This window comes from Tympanuchus pallidicinctus, unplaced genomic scaffold (genome assembly GCF_026119805.1).
Source record: "Tympanuchus pallidicinctus isolate F22 unplaced genomic scaffold, pur_lepc_1.0 scaffold16, whole genome shotgun sequence".
In the NCBI taxonomy this organism is placed as follows: domain Eukaryota; kingdom Metazoa; phylum Chordata; class Aves; order Galliformes; family Phasianidae; genus Tympanuchus; species Tympanuchus pallidicinctus.
The window spans coordinates 5,135,090-5,154,370 of record NW_026294679.1 but is presented as its reverse complement, the minus strand read 5'-3'; the positions used below and the strand labels follow the sequence as shown (position 1 = coordinate 5,154,370).

General features: G+C 42.1%; 1 protein-coding gene and 1 long non-coding RNA gene across 3 annotated transcripts in view; one reads left to right on the top strand and one right to left on the bottom strand.

Moving 5' to 3' along the window:
- Window positions 1-15,492, bottom strand: LOC128077686 (uncharacterized). Of its 2 annotated transcripts, XR_008205129.1 has the most exons (4): window positions 15,343-15,492; window positions 14,941-15,113; window positions 4,722-4,781; window positions 1-2,189 (listed from the first exon to the last, which is right to left on the bottom strand). It is a non-coding gene; the product is annotated as an uncharacterized LOC128077686 (long non-coding RNA). The 2 variants fall into 2 exon arrangements; XR_008205130.1 differs by lacking the exons at window positions 14,941-15,113; window positions 15,343-15,492 and adding an exon at window positions 10,959-11,198.
- An 86-nt stretch (window positions 15,493-15,578) lies between these two features.
- The window catches only part of INPP5F (inositol polyphosphate-5-phosphatase F), a 38,007-nt gene continuing 34,304 nt past the window's right edge, over window positions 15,579-19,281 (top strand). The window contains exon 1 of the mRNA XM_052676618.1: window positions 15,579-15,847. Coding sequence (XP_052532578.1) covers window positions 15,751-15,847 — 97 coding nt within the window. The 5' untranslated portion in view covers window positions 15,579-15,750. The remainder of the gene's footprint in view (window positions 15,848-19,281) is intronic.

The window sequence follows — 19,281 nt, the reverse complement described above, 5'->3', positions numbered from 1 at the left end:
TTAAATTCAAACCTTTATTAAAATCACTACATGCCTACACACCAAGCCATTACAAAGACAGAACACACCTGGGAGAAGGACTGTGCAAAGAAAGAATAAATGGTATCAGTGCAAAACATTACTGCAAAACATCCTGACAAAGAAGAAATCTGCGTCAGAGGGATTTTATCATTCTCAACTGTAGTAAAGTAAATCTGCTATCTGTGAAAAAAAAGCGTGACTGAAATTTCACTGTATGGATCCATTAGATTAGACTGAACAAAGGATATAAGGTAGAAAGGGTTGTATAATGATAACATAAACAAATATTGGTGCCTAGAAACAGCAGGCATAGACGCATTAAAATATTTAAGGTACCTTAAATATTAACTGCCTAGCAACAAGTCCCTGATTACTTCAAAGAAAATACGCACTACTTTGGGAGGCAGAAATCACAGCCATTATTATTATTATTACTTTTTTTTTCAATAGCAATTAGACACATCATTATTATTACATAACACACAATTGCACGCACAGTGAATCCCTGCCTTAAATAGTTTGTGCTTGACTACACTAAGAAGCAGTAGGAAATCACAGGATGTGTTTTATACAGCAGAGAAATCAACTCTTTGCATCACTGGGCTGCAGCTCCTCCCCTGCCTCAGATTTATGTTACAGCCATCCCAACCCACATAAGTCTACATACTCATTTCTTGATGTTTGCAATTATATTGCAGTTGTGCCATACACAGGCAAACTATCCCAAGCACATTACATGACACTGACAAAAGAGCCAATTTAGGCTGTGACTCTTAATTCCCTCTGTTGTTCATGTCATTGCAAGTTCCTGTACCTTAGTCTGGTAGTGACCCACAGTGCACTCACTAGGCAGCTCCCTGGTTACAGCTGGCACTGCTAAGTCTTCCCTCACCACTACACGTACCTTACGTGTGAGCCCAAAGGCCAAATTTCCTGCTCAGTCCTTGTGAAACAGCTGAAAGGATTGTAATGGAAAAAGGTTTCCAGTAATACCTAAACAAACTTTCTAATCTTGCATGTGTTCATTACAGCAGTGAGTAAACATGTTGGCAGGATGTTTCCACGCTTTGGTGGCAGGCTCTGGTAGAAGCCTACATTCCTCTGATATTTTTTTTTTAAGCTCGTAAAAGGTGTCAGGTTAGGGCAGGTTTGCATGCAATTGAAAGCCTTGGGTTCCTGCAGTTCCAGTTAAAACCAACAACTTAGAAACATTTAGCATAAAAACAAAACAAAACAAAAACTAAAAAACCCAAAACACAACAAAACAGGATGCTTTCAGATTTGGGTTCCAAGTGAGGCTTTTAGAATCCTACTTGCACACAACACTTTTCAAGCTCCATATAATGCTGATAGCCGTTTCCAGATGGGATCCAAGTGGAGCCTCATTCACTAGTCGTCCACTCCTGATGTATTCTTTCCTGTAGTGTTCCTCTCCCTCCGAGGCAGGAAAGCCAAGGAGCTTTTCGTGCTTAGGAACTTCCTTGTTGTACTTTCTGTCTCAAGGATTGCATAGCCGAAGTTGAAAGTAGTTGGAACTAAAGTGAGTGTGCTGTGTAAATGACAGAGGAAGAAAGGCCCAACTTCTGTGTTAGTTCATCTGGTCAATTCAGCACATGATAGAGGTGGGCTATGTGCAGCAGGCACTCTTGGCAAATCCAGGCTCTAAGAAACTTCCAAATTTAAAAGCTGAAGTTACTTGGGCTTGAGTCAAGAAATAAGCTTCCCACCAACCTTAATCCCAGCAAAACGCAGTCAGTGGAAGAAACTCACGATGTGAAGGAATGAGAATTTAACACTCACCGTGCAGCCAAGAGTTACATCAAGAAAACACGCTATTGCGGCACTATTACTAAACGCAGAATTATCTTCTCCAGGCCAGCTGAACCAGCTGCATTGCTGCACTTAGAAAACACGGACTTCACTCGTTCCAGCCGTAGCTCTACGCGTGACGCCACCAGCAGCGTGACGCCGCTCCGGGAAGCGAGCGGCCGGCGGCGGCCGGCAGGGGGCGACTGTGAGCCGCGGGAGAGCGCGGAACGGAACGGAGCCGAACGGAATCCGGTTTGCTTGAAAGCCTTGCGTGCCTTCTTACGGCATGCAAACATTTTCAGCCCGGTCCTTTCGGAAGCCTTTTACAGCAAGAATGACTGCTTTCCATTCTATCTTCCCTAAGCGGAATCCAAACAGAACAAAACCAAAGGATAAATGGATGCTCCGATTAAGAATCGAAGCTGTGACCACAGTTGGTGCTGTTAAACGGCATTTGTCTGTGGATGCTTGATTAAAGGTAGGTTAGTAGCATCTATTTTTAAGATTGCTGGCAAATTTTGTCTTTGTCATTGTAATTAACACAGAGGCTCGAGGCAAATCAAATCAGCCTGCAGAACAGCTGCATGCATAACGCAGCCCAGAAATCTCATATTTCAACCTACTTTGGCTTTTAAAAACCAGTTTAAGAACCATTTGGTTCTTAAAAACCAGTGGTGGTGTGTGCAAGCACAGCTCATTTCAGTGAGCAGCTTATTCCCATACTTATTTATCTGGACTCTGACTTTCTGTCTAATCTAACTCATTTTTCCTGCAATTCTGCTCGTTATTTCTTATCTGGGATAAAAGATGGGATTGTTTAACCTCCAACAAAAGAAAACCCACAGAAACAAAAACAAAAAAATGGCTCAAGGATGACCTTATCAATGTGTTTATGTGACTGATGGGAGGGAGGAAAGAAGGCTGAGCCACTCTTCTCAGCGCTACCCAGTGACAGGACAAGAGGGCATAAACTGAAATACAAGAAATTTTACATAAAGATAAGAAAAAACGTTTTTGTTGTGAGAGTGGACAATGACTGACCCAGCTTGCCAAGGCAGGTTGTGGAGTTCCAATTCTGGAGATACTCGGAGCTCCATGCTCCTGGGCAGCCTGCTGTAGCTGACCCTGCCCTGAGCAGAGGGTTGAACCACCAGGGCCTTTCAGCCTCAGACATTGTATGATTCAGTGACAGAGGACAAAGACAACAGCTATTCTTGTTATCTTTCCAGCATTATCTTTTTATTTCAAAACAGTTTTCCTCTTTCCCATACAACTCCAAAGAACAGCAATTCTTCAAATCAAAAATCACATCTTTTAAAGTTTGGATGATACTTTGGCCTATTTTCAGTGAATTTATGTAATTACTGAAACAATAGCATGAAACAACATAGTATTCTCACTTACTAGCAGTGGAGCAAAAGGATTACTGCATAGATCTTATGTGTAATGCTCCTGTGTATTCATCTTAGCATAACTGGATTTTTTTTCCTTTTTCCTACTGTATGGTTCATCAGTTTGTGATCTAGGATTACCCCAAAACTCCTGATTAACCAGCTGTTCTTAGCTTGTATTTATAGCCAGAGGCATTTTCTCTTGCCTGCCATTTCATGCTTTTGAGATCATTTCTTCAGCTTGCCACAAGAATATCATAGCCAAATCCTGATACCTATGGGCTTTCATGCCCTCCTAGTCTGATAATTTACTAAACATATTGGCCATTTCATGATTCTGTAAAGATACAGAATAGTACCAAACTTGTGAGTTTAGTACTAGTGCTCCTTGATAACAGCCAGCATAAAGAACAATAAGGTAAACATCCATAAGGAGGCTGGTCATGTATTACCTTTCACCTTTCTTTCTCCTCCTCTCCGGCACCAGCATGGAGGGACACTCTCAAATAGGATGAGAAGGCCACAAGCATTATCAAGCCCCAGCTGCTGAGCTGCCAGAATGTGGTGACACCCATCATGGAACAGGAAAGTATAGAGAGCACTCTCTATAAAATGAATCAGCAGCAAACCCTGAGTGGGACTTCGAATGGTGCCACATCTGGACAGCAAAACCTGGGATCCTTCAGAGGCCAGGAGCACCTCTGTGGTATTCCTGTGAGGACCGATTGAGCCTTGGAGTTGTGATCTTCTACTTAAAGCCTGAGTCCAGGTGTTAAGAATTTCACTGGATCTACAGAGGGCGTGGGTAACTGGAAAGTGTGCCTAACTGAGAATTCTAGAAATTCTGTGCAACTGTAAGCTATGTTAGGCCCTAGAAATTATAGATTATAAGCTATGTTGATACCTAAATTTATAATAACAAGTGTCTAATTATAACCACAACCCTGTGGCCAGTTCTCATTCCGCCAAGGATGCCTGTCCTCCACAGTATCGGGTGACAGTCAGCCATTAGGAACCAATCTACAGGAGAAACTTCCCAACTATTTGGGGCTGTGGAGGTGTCCTGACTGGACTGCATTTCCTTGGGTAATTGTGGGAAAAGCACAAGAGGCAAGATCACAGGTCATATTAAGTTGAGATTTACTCTATCTGCCCAGGACTGCTGGACTGTCAGAAGGGGATTGATTCAACATTATTATGTTAACTGTTTCATAACACTTTATTATCTTGCAAGTATCTGAGAGTAGATATTTTGATTGTTTTTCTTCTATTTTTTTTTCATTTAAGGAATGAGGCAATTTGATCTAAAATTCTCAAAGTCATCTTTGCCTTTTTTTTTGAAGTCTTAAGGTGGTACAGATTCAGCATTATACATAAAGTTATAACCTTCCATTGATCTCTGAAATAGTGGCAAATCATGGTAATTTAGAAGGCCAAATACATTCCCTGCTTTATGGAGCCTTGCTCATCCTCTGTCGGTGTTCAAAGGTCAGTACTTACCATTCCAAGGCTGTCATGTCTCCACCCAATCCTACCAGACTGATGACATAATGTAGACTCCTGCAATTACAACACACACTTGTAATTTTTCCCTTCAATAATTGCTCAGAGACAGTGCTATTTCTTCCTACAGTGAGTATGGCAGGCCTATGGTGCCTTCGTAAATGAAAGAATGCCTTGCAATTATTTGCATCTCTTCCCCCCCCCCCCCCCCCCCCCCCAAAGACATAATTCATTATTTATAAGTAGCCTCTAGGACATAGAACAGTTTTAGGAATGGCTTTGACTTTTCTCAGAAATATCTTCTGATAAAGCTGAGTCATCTGTGTAGCTACGTATCAATCACAGCTCTCTGATTTATTGCATGTACTCACAGAATTAGAGTGTAGAGCTATCATGGATGCACACTATATGTATATATATATATTGCACAAACACGTACATTGAAACATAACTAAAATGTCAAAGTGAAAAATATATTAGTAATTGCCAGATGTTACATGAGGCTCTGATTTCACCTTGGCTTCTCGTTGCCATTTCCCTTCAAAAATGCAAAACTCAGCTGATGCAATGGCAATACACAACTTCCCACGTTTCTCTAACATACAGTCTTACATCTGTTTTCCCCCCTCTTATTATTCCCATAAAACACAGAGCTTTCATTTATGTGCATATTAGTGTGACTGTAATCTCTTCCATACCAACGCATTAAAATATTTTACACATATCAGAATAGCCATATATAGCACCACTGTACATTATAGAAGTATTATCTTTAGTTATGTGTGCAAAACAGAAAGAGAAGTTTTTTATCCAAGGCTCAGCAAGGATTCAGACTTTCTGATTTTCAGCCCTCTTTTTCAGTCTCATGTCTATCTTCCCTAGGTTTTACAATGACCTACATATCATTGCACAGGAAGTGCAAAGCCAGCAATAAACACTATCAGCCTCTTTATAGCAATGATCAACTATCCCAGTTATTTAAGTATAAAACATTTAATCTCTCAGGAAAATAAAGTTCTTTTAATCTTCTGGTTTAGCCCTCAGAGAGTCGTAAGAATTGTAATTACCAGTATGGTACTTTACTGTGCAGCGAGTGCTTGAGCCCTGCAAATTCCATACATGCCTTTTTATATCCACAAGCCACAGATGAAGGAAAAGTTGATAGCATTTTTGACCTAAATTACCACCTAGCAGCAAGAGATTCTGCTCTCACAGAAAAAGCATTCAGCATCATTCTTAGAACTTCACATATCCCTATTCCTTTCTTACATACAGATGGGCTTCTCTGCAATATAAATGCAGCTCTACGTAGAGGTCAAGGTTCTGTAAACAAGGGTTCTAATGGAGAACACTGGGTTTGTGTGATGAGACAAGTTGAGAGATTTATTGTGTTTTTACATGTCTGCTAGTGTAATTATATTAGCAGTGTTAGAAATAAGCACCTCTGCTGCAGCATAGCTGTACTAGAAATCTGGTTTAGATAATAGGAAGACTTACAGAAGACCCCTTTTACTTTTCCAGCTCATGTCATTTAGAAAGGTGATGTAATTATGCCAGTGGAAAAGCTCGTTAGGATGGCATCCCGCATGTCTCAACACAGGGCTCTACTGCTTTTAACATGGAAGAGTACGTGAACTGTACTGCTTAAAGTTGAAATAAAACCAGGAATTGCACTTCAGGACTGCCTCTAATGTGTTCTGGTTTCTAAGGAATCTTGTAGCAGAAACATTAAGTCACAGCTTAAAGCAGTGATTGAGCACCTGGTGGAAGGCAGGGCCAACCCAGGGGAGCTCAGGTGCATGCAATGCTGCTGAGTGACTGGAACGGCTGGAGCCAGGATCCACTCCTTCCCAGCCTCATTTAAGGGTTGGCAGTGGAACTAAGGGGATCTTGCTGGAGATCCCTGTGTACCTGAGGCCTTCTAAAAGGTAAGCAGTTTCTTTCCTTTGTTTCTGTATCCCCAGCTGCTGTGTTTGGGCTACTCCTTGCTTGCTGCAGCCTAGGGCTTTGATACCCTGCTATTGTTGCTGTGCTTTCCATCACATCATAGCATTACAGGTCTGTAGGGCAAAGCCAGGTTGGTCTCAAATAAAGCTTCTGGAATGTGCACAGTGCAGAAGCTGGTTTCCCAGCACCAGCTGTTTTGTTCTCCAGATCCTCTCCTATTTGACTATACTGCTTGCTGAAGTAGGTGAGTTTGGCATCTGTACTATAGACATGATCTGATTTTTTACTTATGAATTGTTTCTTGACAATTCATAAGTAAATGAGTGACACTAAAGTAAATCTACTTCCCTTCAGCCTTGTAAGTTCACTGTTACTCTAGTTAGGATCATTTGGAGCCTGGTTTCATGAACAACACTTTAGTAGGCTATTCAGCAGCTGCATTAGTTCCCTGAATTCAGTTCACAGAATGCTGCACAAATGCTTGTGGCTATACAGTGCAGGCATGTACAGGAATAGAAACAGCTGGGTAGGAGGAAATGATTATTTAAGTTGGCTTTAGCACTATTGTTAGTGAATGTCACAAATGTGTCAAAACTTTGAGAAGTTCCTCTGGATTTTTCCTTTTCTTTTGTTTTGTTTTCTTATTAAAAGACATAAGTTCTGTTGGTCCTATAACTTAGCTTTTGTCCTCACTAGCAGCAAAATCCGATCTACTTCTTTAAAAACATGAACTATTTTTGCCTTTAAAAAAGCAACCCAAATTCAAAAGTAAAAATGAAGGTAAGCTCTTCCAAAAGGAGTAAAACTTCTAATTTGCTTTCAGAGTATTTTAAAATTTCATTTATTGAGTATCTCTTAACAAAGTGCCAGTAGACTTCCATCCTATCTTCCATTAAATTCATTTTACCCTTCTTCCAAGACACTGAGTTGAACACCGCTTCACAAATAGAAGCGTGAGCAAGACAGTACTGTCTTTGAAACCCTTCTGCAGAAATTCTGCTTCAAATTCAGATCCCACAGCACTTTAATAAAAACCCCTATGGATGTGAGGAAGCATGTTTCAGAAGCACCTATGTTGAAAGCTCCATTTGCCAAAGGATTGGTAAATGTAGGTCTGGACAGGGTGTTGTGCAGACCTCCTTGGTGCATCTGGATGATGGGATTAATGCTCAGTCAGCCCTTAATAAATGGAAAGATTATCATAGAGCTGTGCAGTAGAACATAGAATCTATTTAGTGAAGCACTTGTATCTGAAATAGCCTACTCAGTGCACTTGCAAAACTAGCAGCAAAGTAGTACATCTATGCTATCAGACTGGGAAAAACAAGCAGAATTGGCTGTAGTCAAACTGGATTTTGTTATGGTGGTGGCAAGGAGTGACCTGTCATTTAACTTCAAAAAAGTAATGAATTGAATATGGTCTTGATGTATTATATATATTATAAAAAATAACTTACTGAGGTGGACCAACAACAATATAAGGAATCCTTTCATGGATGATTACGCTTGCTTGGTAGACCACAGGTAGAATTTGCAATTACAGAATGAAATAAAAGAAAGTAATCACAGGCACAAAAAAAATTCCCCTTCATTTTTTGCACACAATCTCACTGATTTGATCTTAACAGTAATTGCAAGAGGGAAATCAATATATTATCTGTGAGCCATGTCATACACTGCAGATGTTAATCACACACACACACACATAGTTTTGAAAGGAGGATTTTATTGTTTTCCTGTGTGCTGAGTGAGGCTCAGTGGAAATATTCCCACTGGTAAATAAGTCACTTCCATGGGGAAGGAGGAAATGCCAGAATCCTTCTCCCTGTAGAGATAACTACAACTGCCATATGGAAAAGCTATTCCAGTGAAAAGTTAAAAATAAATGCAAACAAAAATTCTTATGCTGAACTTCTTTCCCTGGTTTGGAGGGATTTTCATTTTGTTGCAAAAATTAATATTAGAACAGTGGCTTTGTAAATTTCTGTCATAAAAAAGGTTTGTTTTTTTTTTTTTCCCCCAGAGTATTTAGTACTAAGATGTATGTAGGTACTCCTGAAGTGTTCTGGTGCCAATTGTTGGCTGTCACAAACCTCTTTTTATCTGCTGTAAGTTGCCAATCAGAAGTGCCTGCTGTGTTACTGTTATTCTAAGGCTGTTCCATCTCAAAGCAGAGTAAAGCTATCCAAAAAGTACAGAAAAGCCATTTCAAATATATTTCTGAATCAGGAAATCACCTTCTTCCATCACAGTCCCTTAACCATCTCACATAGCTGGGAGCTGCCATATCAAGTTAGTCAACATGTGATGAAGAATTAGGCAAATTAAAGAATACGATTGCAATATTGCAGGCATCCTTGTCCATGGATGTGATTGAAGATAGTAAGAGCACAGCAGCATGAATTTATTAATCATACTCCTCTACTGAAAGGAATGTGTCAAAGAAACTGGCAAACAAGTTTGTCTTGTCTGCAAATAACTATCTTGCCAGAAAACCAGCAGGTGTAACAGGAGGTCAGCTGGACTGAATGGAGAACACGTAACCAGCCCCTAATGCAAAAAGGGAGTGTATAGAAAACATGAATGCAAATGGACTACAGATGCATTCCCTGGGCACAGAAGGATGAAAGTAGGAAGAACAAAATGCCATTAGATTTAAAAAGTGGCAAAGAGTATAAAGTGAAATAAGAAAGGCTTCTTTAACTATTTTGGCATCAAAAAGATGACTGAAGCAAAAAGTGAACCCACTGCTAAGAGATTTGCAACTCTATGATGACACAGAAAAGGCTGAGGCCTTTTCTGAGGATCTGCTTTAAGGCCTTTCATGCTTACGGTTTAGTAGTGAACTTACCACAGCACTTGACAGTTCTGTAAATAACTAGATGGGATATATCTTAAATAATAGAGCAGCAAAAATTACTTCCCTGTATTGTCAGGTAGTTAAATAAGTGACAGCTCAACTGGATGTTGCACACTAAAGTAAATGTAGCACACTAAAGTAAGTAAGCACACTAAATGTGCTTACTACATAACTTCCACCAACTTCACCTGTGAACTGGTATCTCTGATGTCATATTCAGCTCATGCTTTTTTGCTAAAACAGGTAAATAGGATTGCTTCAAATACTATTATTGGCATGGTGCCTGTTGGAGGTGACTTCTCTGCTCACCTGGAAGCCACCAGGAGCATGTAGCTCCTAACACACACAAATCATGGGGATTTATAAATAAAAATCCTCATGTTACACTCCATTGTGTTGTTTCCAGAACTGATGCCATTCGTCTCAGCAGGAGTTGTGCATTTATATAAGCTATTCAGTTAGCTGTACTTTCAAGTGTGGACTGTTGCCAAATCAGATCACCTCCCATTAATCAACGTTTAAACTTGAAACCAAACTGCGGGCAATGGGGTAATATTGAGAGTGAGAGTGCATAACTAATAGCCAGCCCACACATTTCCTTCCCATTAGCTATTGTCAATGAACTGTAAAAATGCAAATGCAAAGTTCCTTTTTCTTTTTTTTTATTCTTGCTGAGGCTTATGAAAACATTGCCCTTCTCTGGATCTCAGGAAAACATGCTGAATGTAAAAAGAAAACTCCCCAAGGGGAAAAAAATGCCCTAACCAAATGGTGGACAAAGGCAAAGCAAAGTCTGTCCTTGAGTTTGTCTCAGATTCAGACTCAGACTCAACCTTGCTCTGTCTCCTTCAGAGCAAGGAGCTCTGAATTATTTTAACAGCATAGCCCTATGCACTGCACTACATCACCAAATTACTCAGCAAATGCATGCAGAATGGAGATGCTGTTGTAAATGGCAATGATAAATGTATATTAAATGAAGGTGCAGACTGTTCAGGAAGAGAGGGCAATGAAAGTAAAAGGTTATCTTTTGACCCTTCGAGGTATTTAGTTCCTAGTTTTAAACCACAGAAGTTCTGAAGACAGTGCTCACCTCAAAAGCTGCTTCTGTCTCATGAAAAATGTTTCATTTATATATACAAAGTCAAGCATAAGCTAAATGCTTTTCTAGATCTGGTGTTTAGTGCCCTTCAAAATCAAGCACTTGCCTGCGTCTTGAATGTTGATATTTAATAAGGAGATTTCTCATTTCTGAACATCACGTTAGAATAACTAATAGACATTCACGATTAAAATACTAATGGAGAAATGTTGTGTCATAGAGAAAGCAATCATTTTAAAGCATGGTTTTAAAATAATGCTGTTTAATGCTTGGTAGCTTAATAATAATTGGTATATCTTTTTATTTCTGAGCTGAAGAGGCTTACCTCCCCAGTGGTCCACCCCCACTGTCAGCAGAGGTTTCTTTCCTCCAAGCTAGAGCATGTCCAGACTGAATGCTTGATTTGGCACGACAAAGGGCAAGCAGAAATCTCTAGCAGGGGAGGGAAACTCCTGAAATGGATCTGCCACTGACAGAACAGACTCATTCTGGAAAGCTCTGCCCTCAGCTGCTGGTCCCATGACCCGCATGGGGAGTCCCACTCTCCTCTGATGTGACAAACAGCACAACAACTGCTCAGGGAGCCGCTCCTTAACCGATGGAGTGAAGTCCACAGCAGGGTGCAGGACATACTTCTGTCACTTTAAAACTGATTGTCAGTTGTTCTCACAGAGCGATAGTAATCACCTTAGCTGAAAGTCCTCATAGGTTTACCAGGAAATTAATTCAAAGTATATGTAAAACTGAAATGTTTATATTTACACAGTGAAAGGAAGGAAGGGTAAAATTCAATATGAAATCTAATTGCACTGTGTAGAAAAGAACAACAAAATATTTCAGGTAGGCAGCTGTGTGCAGCTGACAGCTTGAAGAGAGCCTTCTACCTACTGAGAGTTAAATTCTAACATATCTGCCTCATCATTCATCTGAGTGAATCTCAGCTCCAAATCACTCTCAAATCTTTCTTTTCTTCATCACACATTTCTCAGTGAAACAGAATGCTGGGAATGCTGCAGCTACTGCCACTAAAATGCCTGCTGCCTGTGACTCACTGTGTAACTGAAGTGCTGTCCCTCTTTGCAGGGTCACAGGGTGACTTCTCTGTAGGAGAAGCTGCAAAAACGATTTTACTGAGGAGAGCATTTGGAAAACCAGAGGGCAGTGCAGCTCCTCACCTTTTCCTCTTTATGTAGCAAAAGCTGAAAGAAGCAGCTTTCTTGGCAGACCAGGAACTTTGCGTTTGGCCATACATTGTCTCCAAGCAAGTTAGCTCCTCAATTTATTCATTCAGTTTGAAGTTTTACAATACCTTCTTTTCTTGTGTGAGGCTTTGTTTTACTGCAATACAAAGTATATCACTTGCAATTAAAAACAAAAAAACAAAACCAGCACTGTGGTGTTCTGCTAGGAAAACTGTCTGCATCCTCTATTTCTAACAACCTTTTTGTCTGCTTGCCTTCCTCCACTTCCTAATCATTTTCCTATTTACATCCCTGTAATTTCAATTCTAATCAACAAATAAAAAGGCATGCTGATACTTACAACCTTATTTCTTTCTGTGCTCTGATTCAGTGCAGATTTTGCTACACTTAGCCATTCTTTTTTTTCCAAGTGTTATCCCAGTTTTTTTCTGTCTGAAGGAAGTATTTATTTTTAAAGTAATGTTGTACAAAACCACTATTGTTTCCCAAACTCTGCCAACTTGCATCATTCAAGCAGACCTTGGGAATCACTGGTCAGATTAAAGACTGCCTGCAGAAAATCAGAAGAGCTTGCTTTTTTTAATCAGCTGTTGCCTTCTCCCATGACTTTAACAAGTGTTTCACAATAGAGATGCACAACAGGCTGAAAAGACTGTACTTGAAGCCGATGTTCATAATATGATGGCCTGGAGATGCAAGTTTCAGCATCCACTGTGTAAAGGCTTATATCAGAATAGGTACAGAAAATGAGGTGTAATTTTACTTTTGAAACTCCAACTCGCTTGATAGTTACTACAGAAGAAGATTTGGTAACAACATAAACACCTCCTGCTGCTAATAGTGTTCCAGCATCAGAAATGCTTTTTCTGCTCTCCCAAATCTGCTCCGAGTGTACTTCTATTTAGCAAGAAAAGAAAGAATGGAAAGAAACTAAGATAGGAGTTACTCCATTAGTGCAGATTCTTCAGGCGAATGAGAGAAAAGAATGAGGGGAAAAAGCAGAGGAAAAGGATAAAGTCAGAAAAAATGAAAAGAATTAAAGTAGGACAGAAAACTGTAACTGTTTACAGTGTTTGCATAGAACACTTCAGTACTGTGTGTAATGTTAAGAAATTAGAGTGCTTATTAAATAAGGTGAGCACAGGAAAGAAAGAGAAATGCATAAGAAAGAATAGAGGAAATGGTAGTGGGCTGGAGGAAGAATCCCAGTGTAACATTAAGCCTTAAACTTTTTTGAATATATATCATTTCTCTTGACCCTAAGAAGAGGCTTAAAGTGAGGATCTTTCCCACTTTATACAGAGACACTTTAAATCTATGAGCCGGATGCCGTTTGTAAACTCTGCTTTGTCTATTTTAACTTGCACAGTAGGCTTTATTAGCTATAATGTATTGTGAACAGGTCAAAACTGTCCACAGTTCTAGGTTGCCAGTGCTGTCCACTGCCCAAATTATCTGCTTCCCACATGTTATACCGCTATTTCTACATTGTGGCTTCATTTTCTAGAAGTCAGTGAAACATGAGTAGAAACATGAGCTGTAGATACTGTGTAAAACAGAAGTCAATTTGACCAGTACTGTTGAAATCATTTGCAACTCTCAAGCTGCTCTCACAGAGCAATAGTGAGGTTGGATTGCTACTGCTGAGGATGTTTTGCAGGAAAAAAATACCAACAGTTGTAAGAGTTGTAAGAACACCAATGTGAACTACAGGAAAAAAATATTCATATTTAAATGGAAAAATAATTTTTCTTCACAGAAATACTACACATTTTTATTTCTCACTATACATTCTGTGCTTAAAGGAATACTCTCTAGCTTTCTATAAATTAATTTTTATAGTACTTTTAAAATTACTAGAGTATCCTATGTAACCTGCTGAAGGGAACCTGCTTTAGCAGAGAGTTGGACTCCACAGTTTCCTTCCAACCCCTACAATTCTGTGATCCTTCTTGATAGGACTTTTTCCAATGCTGGCTTATTTATAAATGAATATGCAAAAGATGAAGTAATTCTAAACATGACATCAGCTATTATTTTTTTTCTGGAGCTTAGAAGGCCATCTTTTCCTCCCAGAAACTTTCTATTGCCTACAATGATGAAACAAGCTAATAAGCTTGACTACTCCCATTTGCCTTCCTTGTAGGACATAAAACATAGATCTAATTTTTATACGTCTGTTGGAATGTGAGTCTGCATCTAAAAGTTATTTCAGAAAGCTTCACCTCCTCGTGGAACAATTAATCTGAACAGTAATTCCATGTAAAAATTACACTAGTGCAAGTAAAATATATTACTTTCTGCACAAAGTAGCTGCTTTTCCACTGTACTGTTAGAATTTAATGAAATAAGAAGAAAGTAGTGCAGCAATCTGCATTTGAAAGCTGAATAATCAGTCCCTATGGATACATACATGTATGGCAATGCTAAGAGGAAGCTCTGATTGCCTGTGCTTACTTAAATGCACAGTTTTAAACATAATTCCTCAAAGGAAATCTTTCAGTATTAGATCTATAGGGTAATCCATCCCTTCACTGCCTTTCTGTGTATGTTTGAGATGCCTTTGCAAGTACACGACATTGTGCTTATGGGAACACTGAGAATAAAACAATTCAAAAGAGATACATTAAAATGCTGAGAAGCCATTTAAGCTCTTCTCTTGCGTAGCACCTGCAGGAGTGACCTGAATTACTGGCATAACTCTGCCAGTGACATTGACTGCTACATGCAGGAATGTGACAGGACACACTGGGAGCTGCAGGGCATTCGTACAGCATTTCCAACACCAGGATCTGTAGTCAAGAAAGGAGAGTGTGTTCTGCATCCCCACCCTAGGGAGAACATTGACAGATAGGGGCATCCATTACCAAATCAAATGGAGTTTGGCTCCTTCATACCACTCCCCTATTAGTTATGCGTGCTTAAAAAGCACAAAACAAATCAGAGGCCTGACATCGTGTTTATAAGAAAAATCTTAGACCAAATACAAAATTGGAGAGGAACTCTTTCTAGGAACTTAGAAGATACCATTCTCTTAAGAAAGAAGGGCACACAGAGATAAATCACGAGAAAATTGGCCTTCTAGCACAGTGTGAAGCTACTTACATTAGTTTTCAAGACACCTTGAAGATGGTCTTTCAACACGCCCAGCTGCTCCTAAAGGCTGCACGCATGGTGGGATGCTCTTGGCAGTGCCGTTATGGGGAGCAGGGCTCCAGCCCACCTCTGCGGGGTTCTGCTGAGGGCTTCAGGCACCAGCACACAGCAACCGGTGCTGCCTGGAGGGAGAAAGACGCACGGTTACCCTCGCGTCAGGAGGTGCACGCCCATCTAAAGCACTCGGCATCACAAGGAAGCCCTGCTGTGGCACTGAGAGCCCCACCAACCCCTGCCCACCTCCAACTAACGACCCGATTAGGGAAGGCTGACAGGCCTGGGGCTTGGCGTCCCTGCCCTCAGGCGCCGCCACCGAGCGCAGACGGACACCTCGCCCCTCCGGGATCGTACCGGGCTCTCCGCTCAGCGCCCCTCACTCAGGGCTCGCATCGGGGCCGGGTTCCCTCAGCTCCACAGATTACTTCCACTTGGCGTCGAAAAGACCGCTCCGCTGAAGGCAGCCCTCCCCTCCCAGAAGCCCCTCACGTCGCCAGCAGCGGACGGCGCGAAAGCCCCCCACGGGCGGGAGTCGCGCTGCAGCTTTAAGAGCGCGGGGCGGCGCTGCTGGGCACGGTCACGTGCGGCGCTGGGGCCGGAACCCGCGCTCTCGGCCGTCTGAGGAAGCGCCCCGAGCCGGAGCGGAGCCGTCGCGACCCGCCGGGCTCTGTGAGGGGCGGCGCGCTTGCCCGGCTCGGAGCGCGCTTCTCCCTCTGCTCCCCATCCGCGGGGACGGTGAAGGAGGACGGCGGCGGCGCGAGGATGGAGCTGTTCCAAGCCAAGGACCACTACATCCTGCAGAGCGGGGAGCGGGCGCTCTGGTGCAGCCGGAGGGACGGCAGCCTGCAGCTGAGAGCCGGTGGGTGCGGCGCAGGGCAGCGCGCGAGGAGAGGAGAGGGCAGGAGAGGGCAGGAGAGGAGAGGGCGGCTGGCTGGCTGGCTGGCTGGCTGCGTGCCGGCGGTCGGGGGCGGTGAGGGAAGATGGCAGCGGAGGGGGGGGGGGGGGTCGGGTCGCTGAGGGGAGCGCTGGGAATGGCGGCGGGGGCCGGGCTGGTGGCAGCGCGGTGAGCCAAGGGGAGCCGATGAGCCGATCTCCTTCGCGCGCTTAACGCGGTGCCGAGGTACCTCTGGTCACCCCCGGAGCATCACTCGATCCAGTGACCATCTATCTTGCGTTGGCGTCAGCCTTATGTAAGCGGTGCCTGATGGTGCTCGCAGGGGTGTTCTGCACTTTTCTCTTCTAGGAGAAACTGGACGAGTACAGCCGCTGCAGTAAATGGCTCGCGAACGTTTCTAGCGACTGCGTAACCCAGCCAAGGTTGGGCTCGGGCTGCGCTGAGCAGAAGTTGTGGGCACAGAGTTATGTCAGCTGAGGCGCTGCAGCGGTGCTGGGCAGCGGTACCTCGTGCTCACCGACAGGGTGTGAAGCGAGGAGCGCGTTTGGTTTGGGGAACGTGCGAAGCTGATGTGACCCCCGGTTCCCTACATCTCCTGCTTAAAGTCTGGAAATAGCCCTGGTCACTGCGTATTCCACCAAACGTATGGCATTACTCACAGCTCTCTGCGACTAGGCTGAAAAAGCCATATAGGCACGTATATGGCCGCAGCTGGCTCAGTATGGTGCACTTAATGAGCTTTCACAAGGCTGGAATTGACTTAGATTAATGGTAGGATTGGATGTCTCTATGTGTTTTATCAACAGTGCTGCTTTTTTGTACCGGTCTGTCTTGTGTTACGTCTTCATGCTCCAGCTATGTGGTGCTTTTATCTGGTCAGCGCTGTTCATTCACATCTCTCAGATAATATTGAGGTCTGTCTCGGTGTAACGTGGCTGACTGCTTTTCTGCTCAGGTGGAAGGTCTGGCAGAACTTAAATTTATAAATCACGTTTACAAAATACTTGGTGATGTTAAGCTAGCAAACTGCTAGTCGATGAATGGATGTTTTCACAGAAACTCAGATAGCTATAATTATCGTCTTGTGTATTGTCATAAAAGCTCTTGCTTTTATGTAAAAGTAATAAAAACATAAATGTGTAAAACTGTAATTCTGGAGGCTGTTGTGATTGATGTAAACCCAAGCTTTCAGACTTGTTGTCACGCAGCTGTTGCTGTGATTTCCTGGAGCCCATCAGCTTCATGGGGGCTCTGCCAGTGCTCTGCAGTCTGTGTAGCTCACCAGGGTTCTGTCTGCAGTGTGACTTTAAATTTTCAGTCACTATGAATGTGATCCCTATTGTGTGTGATCCACCAATTAACGAAGAGTAATGTGATAGTTAAGTCTCCTAGTCTGCTTGACACTTGTTAGTCATGCTTTCCTATTTGGCTGGATTTTCAGTTTTGTTTTTCCAATGCTGTGGCTCTGGTTGATCTCAGTATGTTCTAGTGCTGTGAATTAAGTGCTGTACTTGCTGTGTTGAAAGTAAACATGTGAAGGGAATAGTTCTGTAACAGAAGAATTTCTTGGATCAGTAACTTGATTGCATTAAGACAAAGCTGGGGACCCTTGGAGCAGGCCATTTGACCGGTTATAATCAAGGCCACTGAGTGGCAATGAGTAAATAGATTAGTGTGTGATGAGTCACTGCCGTATTAAAAAAAACCAAGCTGTAACTTGTGTTCGTTGGCATGTTGAATAGTCCAGGAAAAGGCTATCACCTAAGTATGTGTCTCTGCTAGTTTTTGGAAACTGGCTTTACTCTGTCCCCAGAAGGCTGTTCAAATTAATCATTGCACACCTATGGATTGAAACAGGTAATACTGGCAAACCCTGCAAAGTATTGTTTTATAGGATGAGTTGAAGTCTGAAGGGCTGAAGCTGAGCTTTGTAGTGCTCTCATCCCCCAAGTATAAAGGCATGTTCAAAAACTTGCTGATCTTGAAAGCTCTATTTCTGACCTCTTCAAATCATGGACATAACTTGAGTTAAAACAAAAATCAACCAAACAACAAAAACCCAAAATGAGAAAGCACAACCAGACAAAACACCTGTAAACTGATAAATGTTTGCTATAAGCAAAGTCTGAGGCTGGCCCAAGGTTAAAAGATGTCTTCATACGTTTACAAGATATCTCGTGGTGGTGTTTGTGTGAAGTGAAAGCAGTAATTGAGTCACTTGCAGGAAAGCTGAATCATTTGGCATTGCAGTCTATGTTAGGTGTCTTGCTGTCCTCAGTTACTATTTTTCAGCGTGGTGACAAAATATGTTGTTCAGCCCTGCTTTAAATGCCTTGCACTCAGATTTTGATCTGCTGTTTACTTCCAACTTACCCTGTTTATGCTTTGCTTGGCTACTCCTGGCAGCACAGTGTAGCGTGTATTTTACAGCATGGTTTTATTGCTGTCGTGGAGATGAATTATGTAAGATGCTTAAAGATGCTGAATTCCTTGCTATCAGTAGAAAAGGGAATGAGAGAATCTCCGTGGGTGAAAACTTCTAATTCATGCAGTGTTGGCTTTGATGATGCTTTGGGCACTGGTGCCAGACTGAGCATGGCCCGAAGTAATTGCTGCTTAAACTGGGGCGGTGATGCTGTCCTCTCCACCCTGCGAGAGAATCAACTACCAGAAGTGGGAGTGACATTCAAGTGGTGTTATTCAGAGCCAGCTTCTGGGCACTGCATGCTCAGATTCCATGACCTGCTTGTAAGTGTAAGGTGGTGATAAGATGCGCCTCACCTCTGGAGCTTAACTAGAGGCAAATGAGCATTCATGTATTATTAAGTGATTCAGGAAATTACTGCTACAGTATTGTTTTTCGTGTGTTGAAAATGGTTGTGAATCATCAACTGAAGCAATACCTCTTTAAATATATTTCTTTTCTAATGATAAGCTTGTTACCAAACAGTGTTTTTTCTGAGTATCAGGGAAGAGATTTCAGGTTAAGTGTCTCTGAAAGCATGAAATCTGAAGTGACTCACAAATCATAATGCCATCTAACACCGTAGCTGTGTGTACTTACCTTACACCTCAAAGCCATTACTGAGCTCATGGGGAAAATTACTAGTTAGAATTTCTGGTATTCTTCTCTTCTAGTCAAATGCTGTGAGGAAAAATTCCTTTATATGAAGTCCAGTGCCTATAAATGCTCAGAGGCCTTAGTGAAGCAGGAGGCCATGCTTGACTTCATGCAGGGACTAATGTTGCGATGCTGGTTGATGCTTCAGTTGCTTGAAGGTTGCAGAGCCCTTCTGAGCACAGTAGAGGGATGATGTGTGTGTTAGCTAGTGCTACTGAATTAGATTCTTGATGCAAAATAGGCTTCCCAAGGTGGTACGTCTTAGAAATGTGTGTTA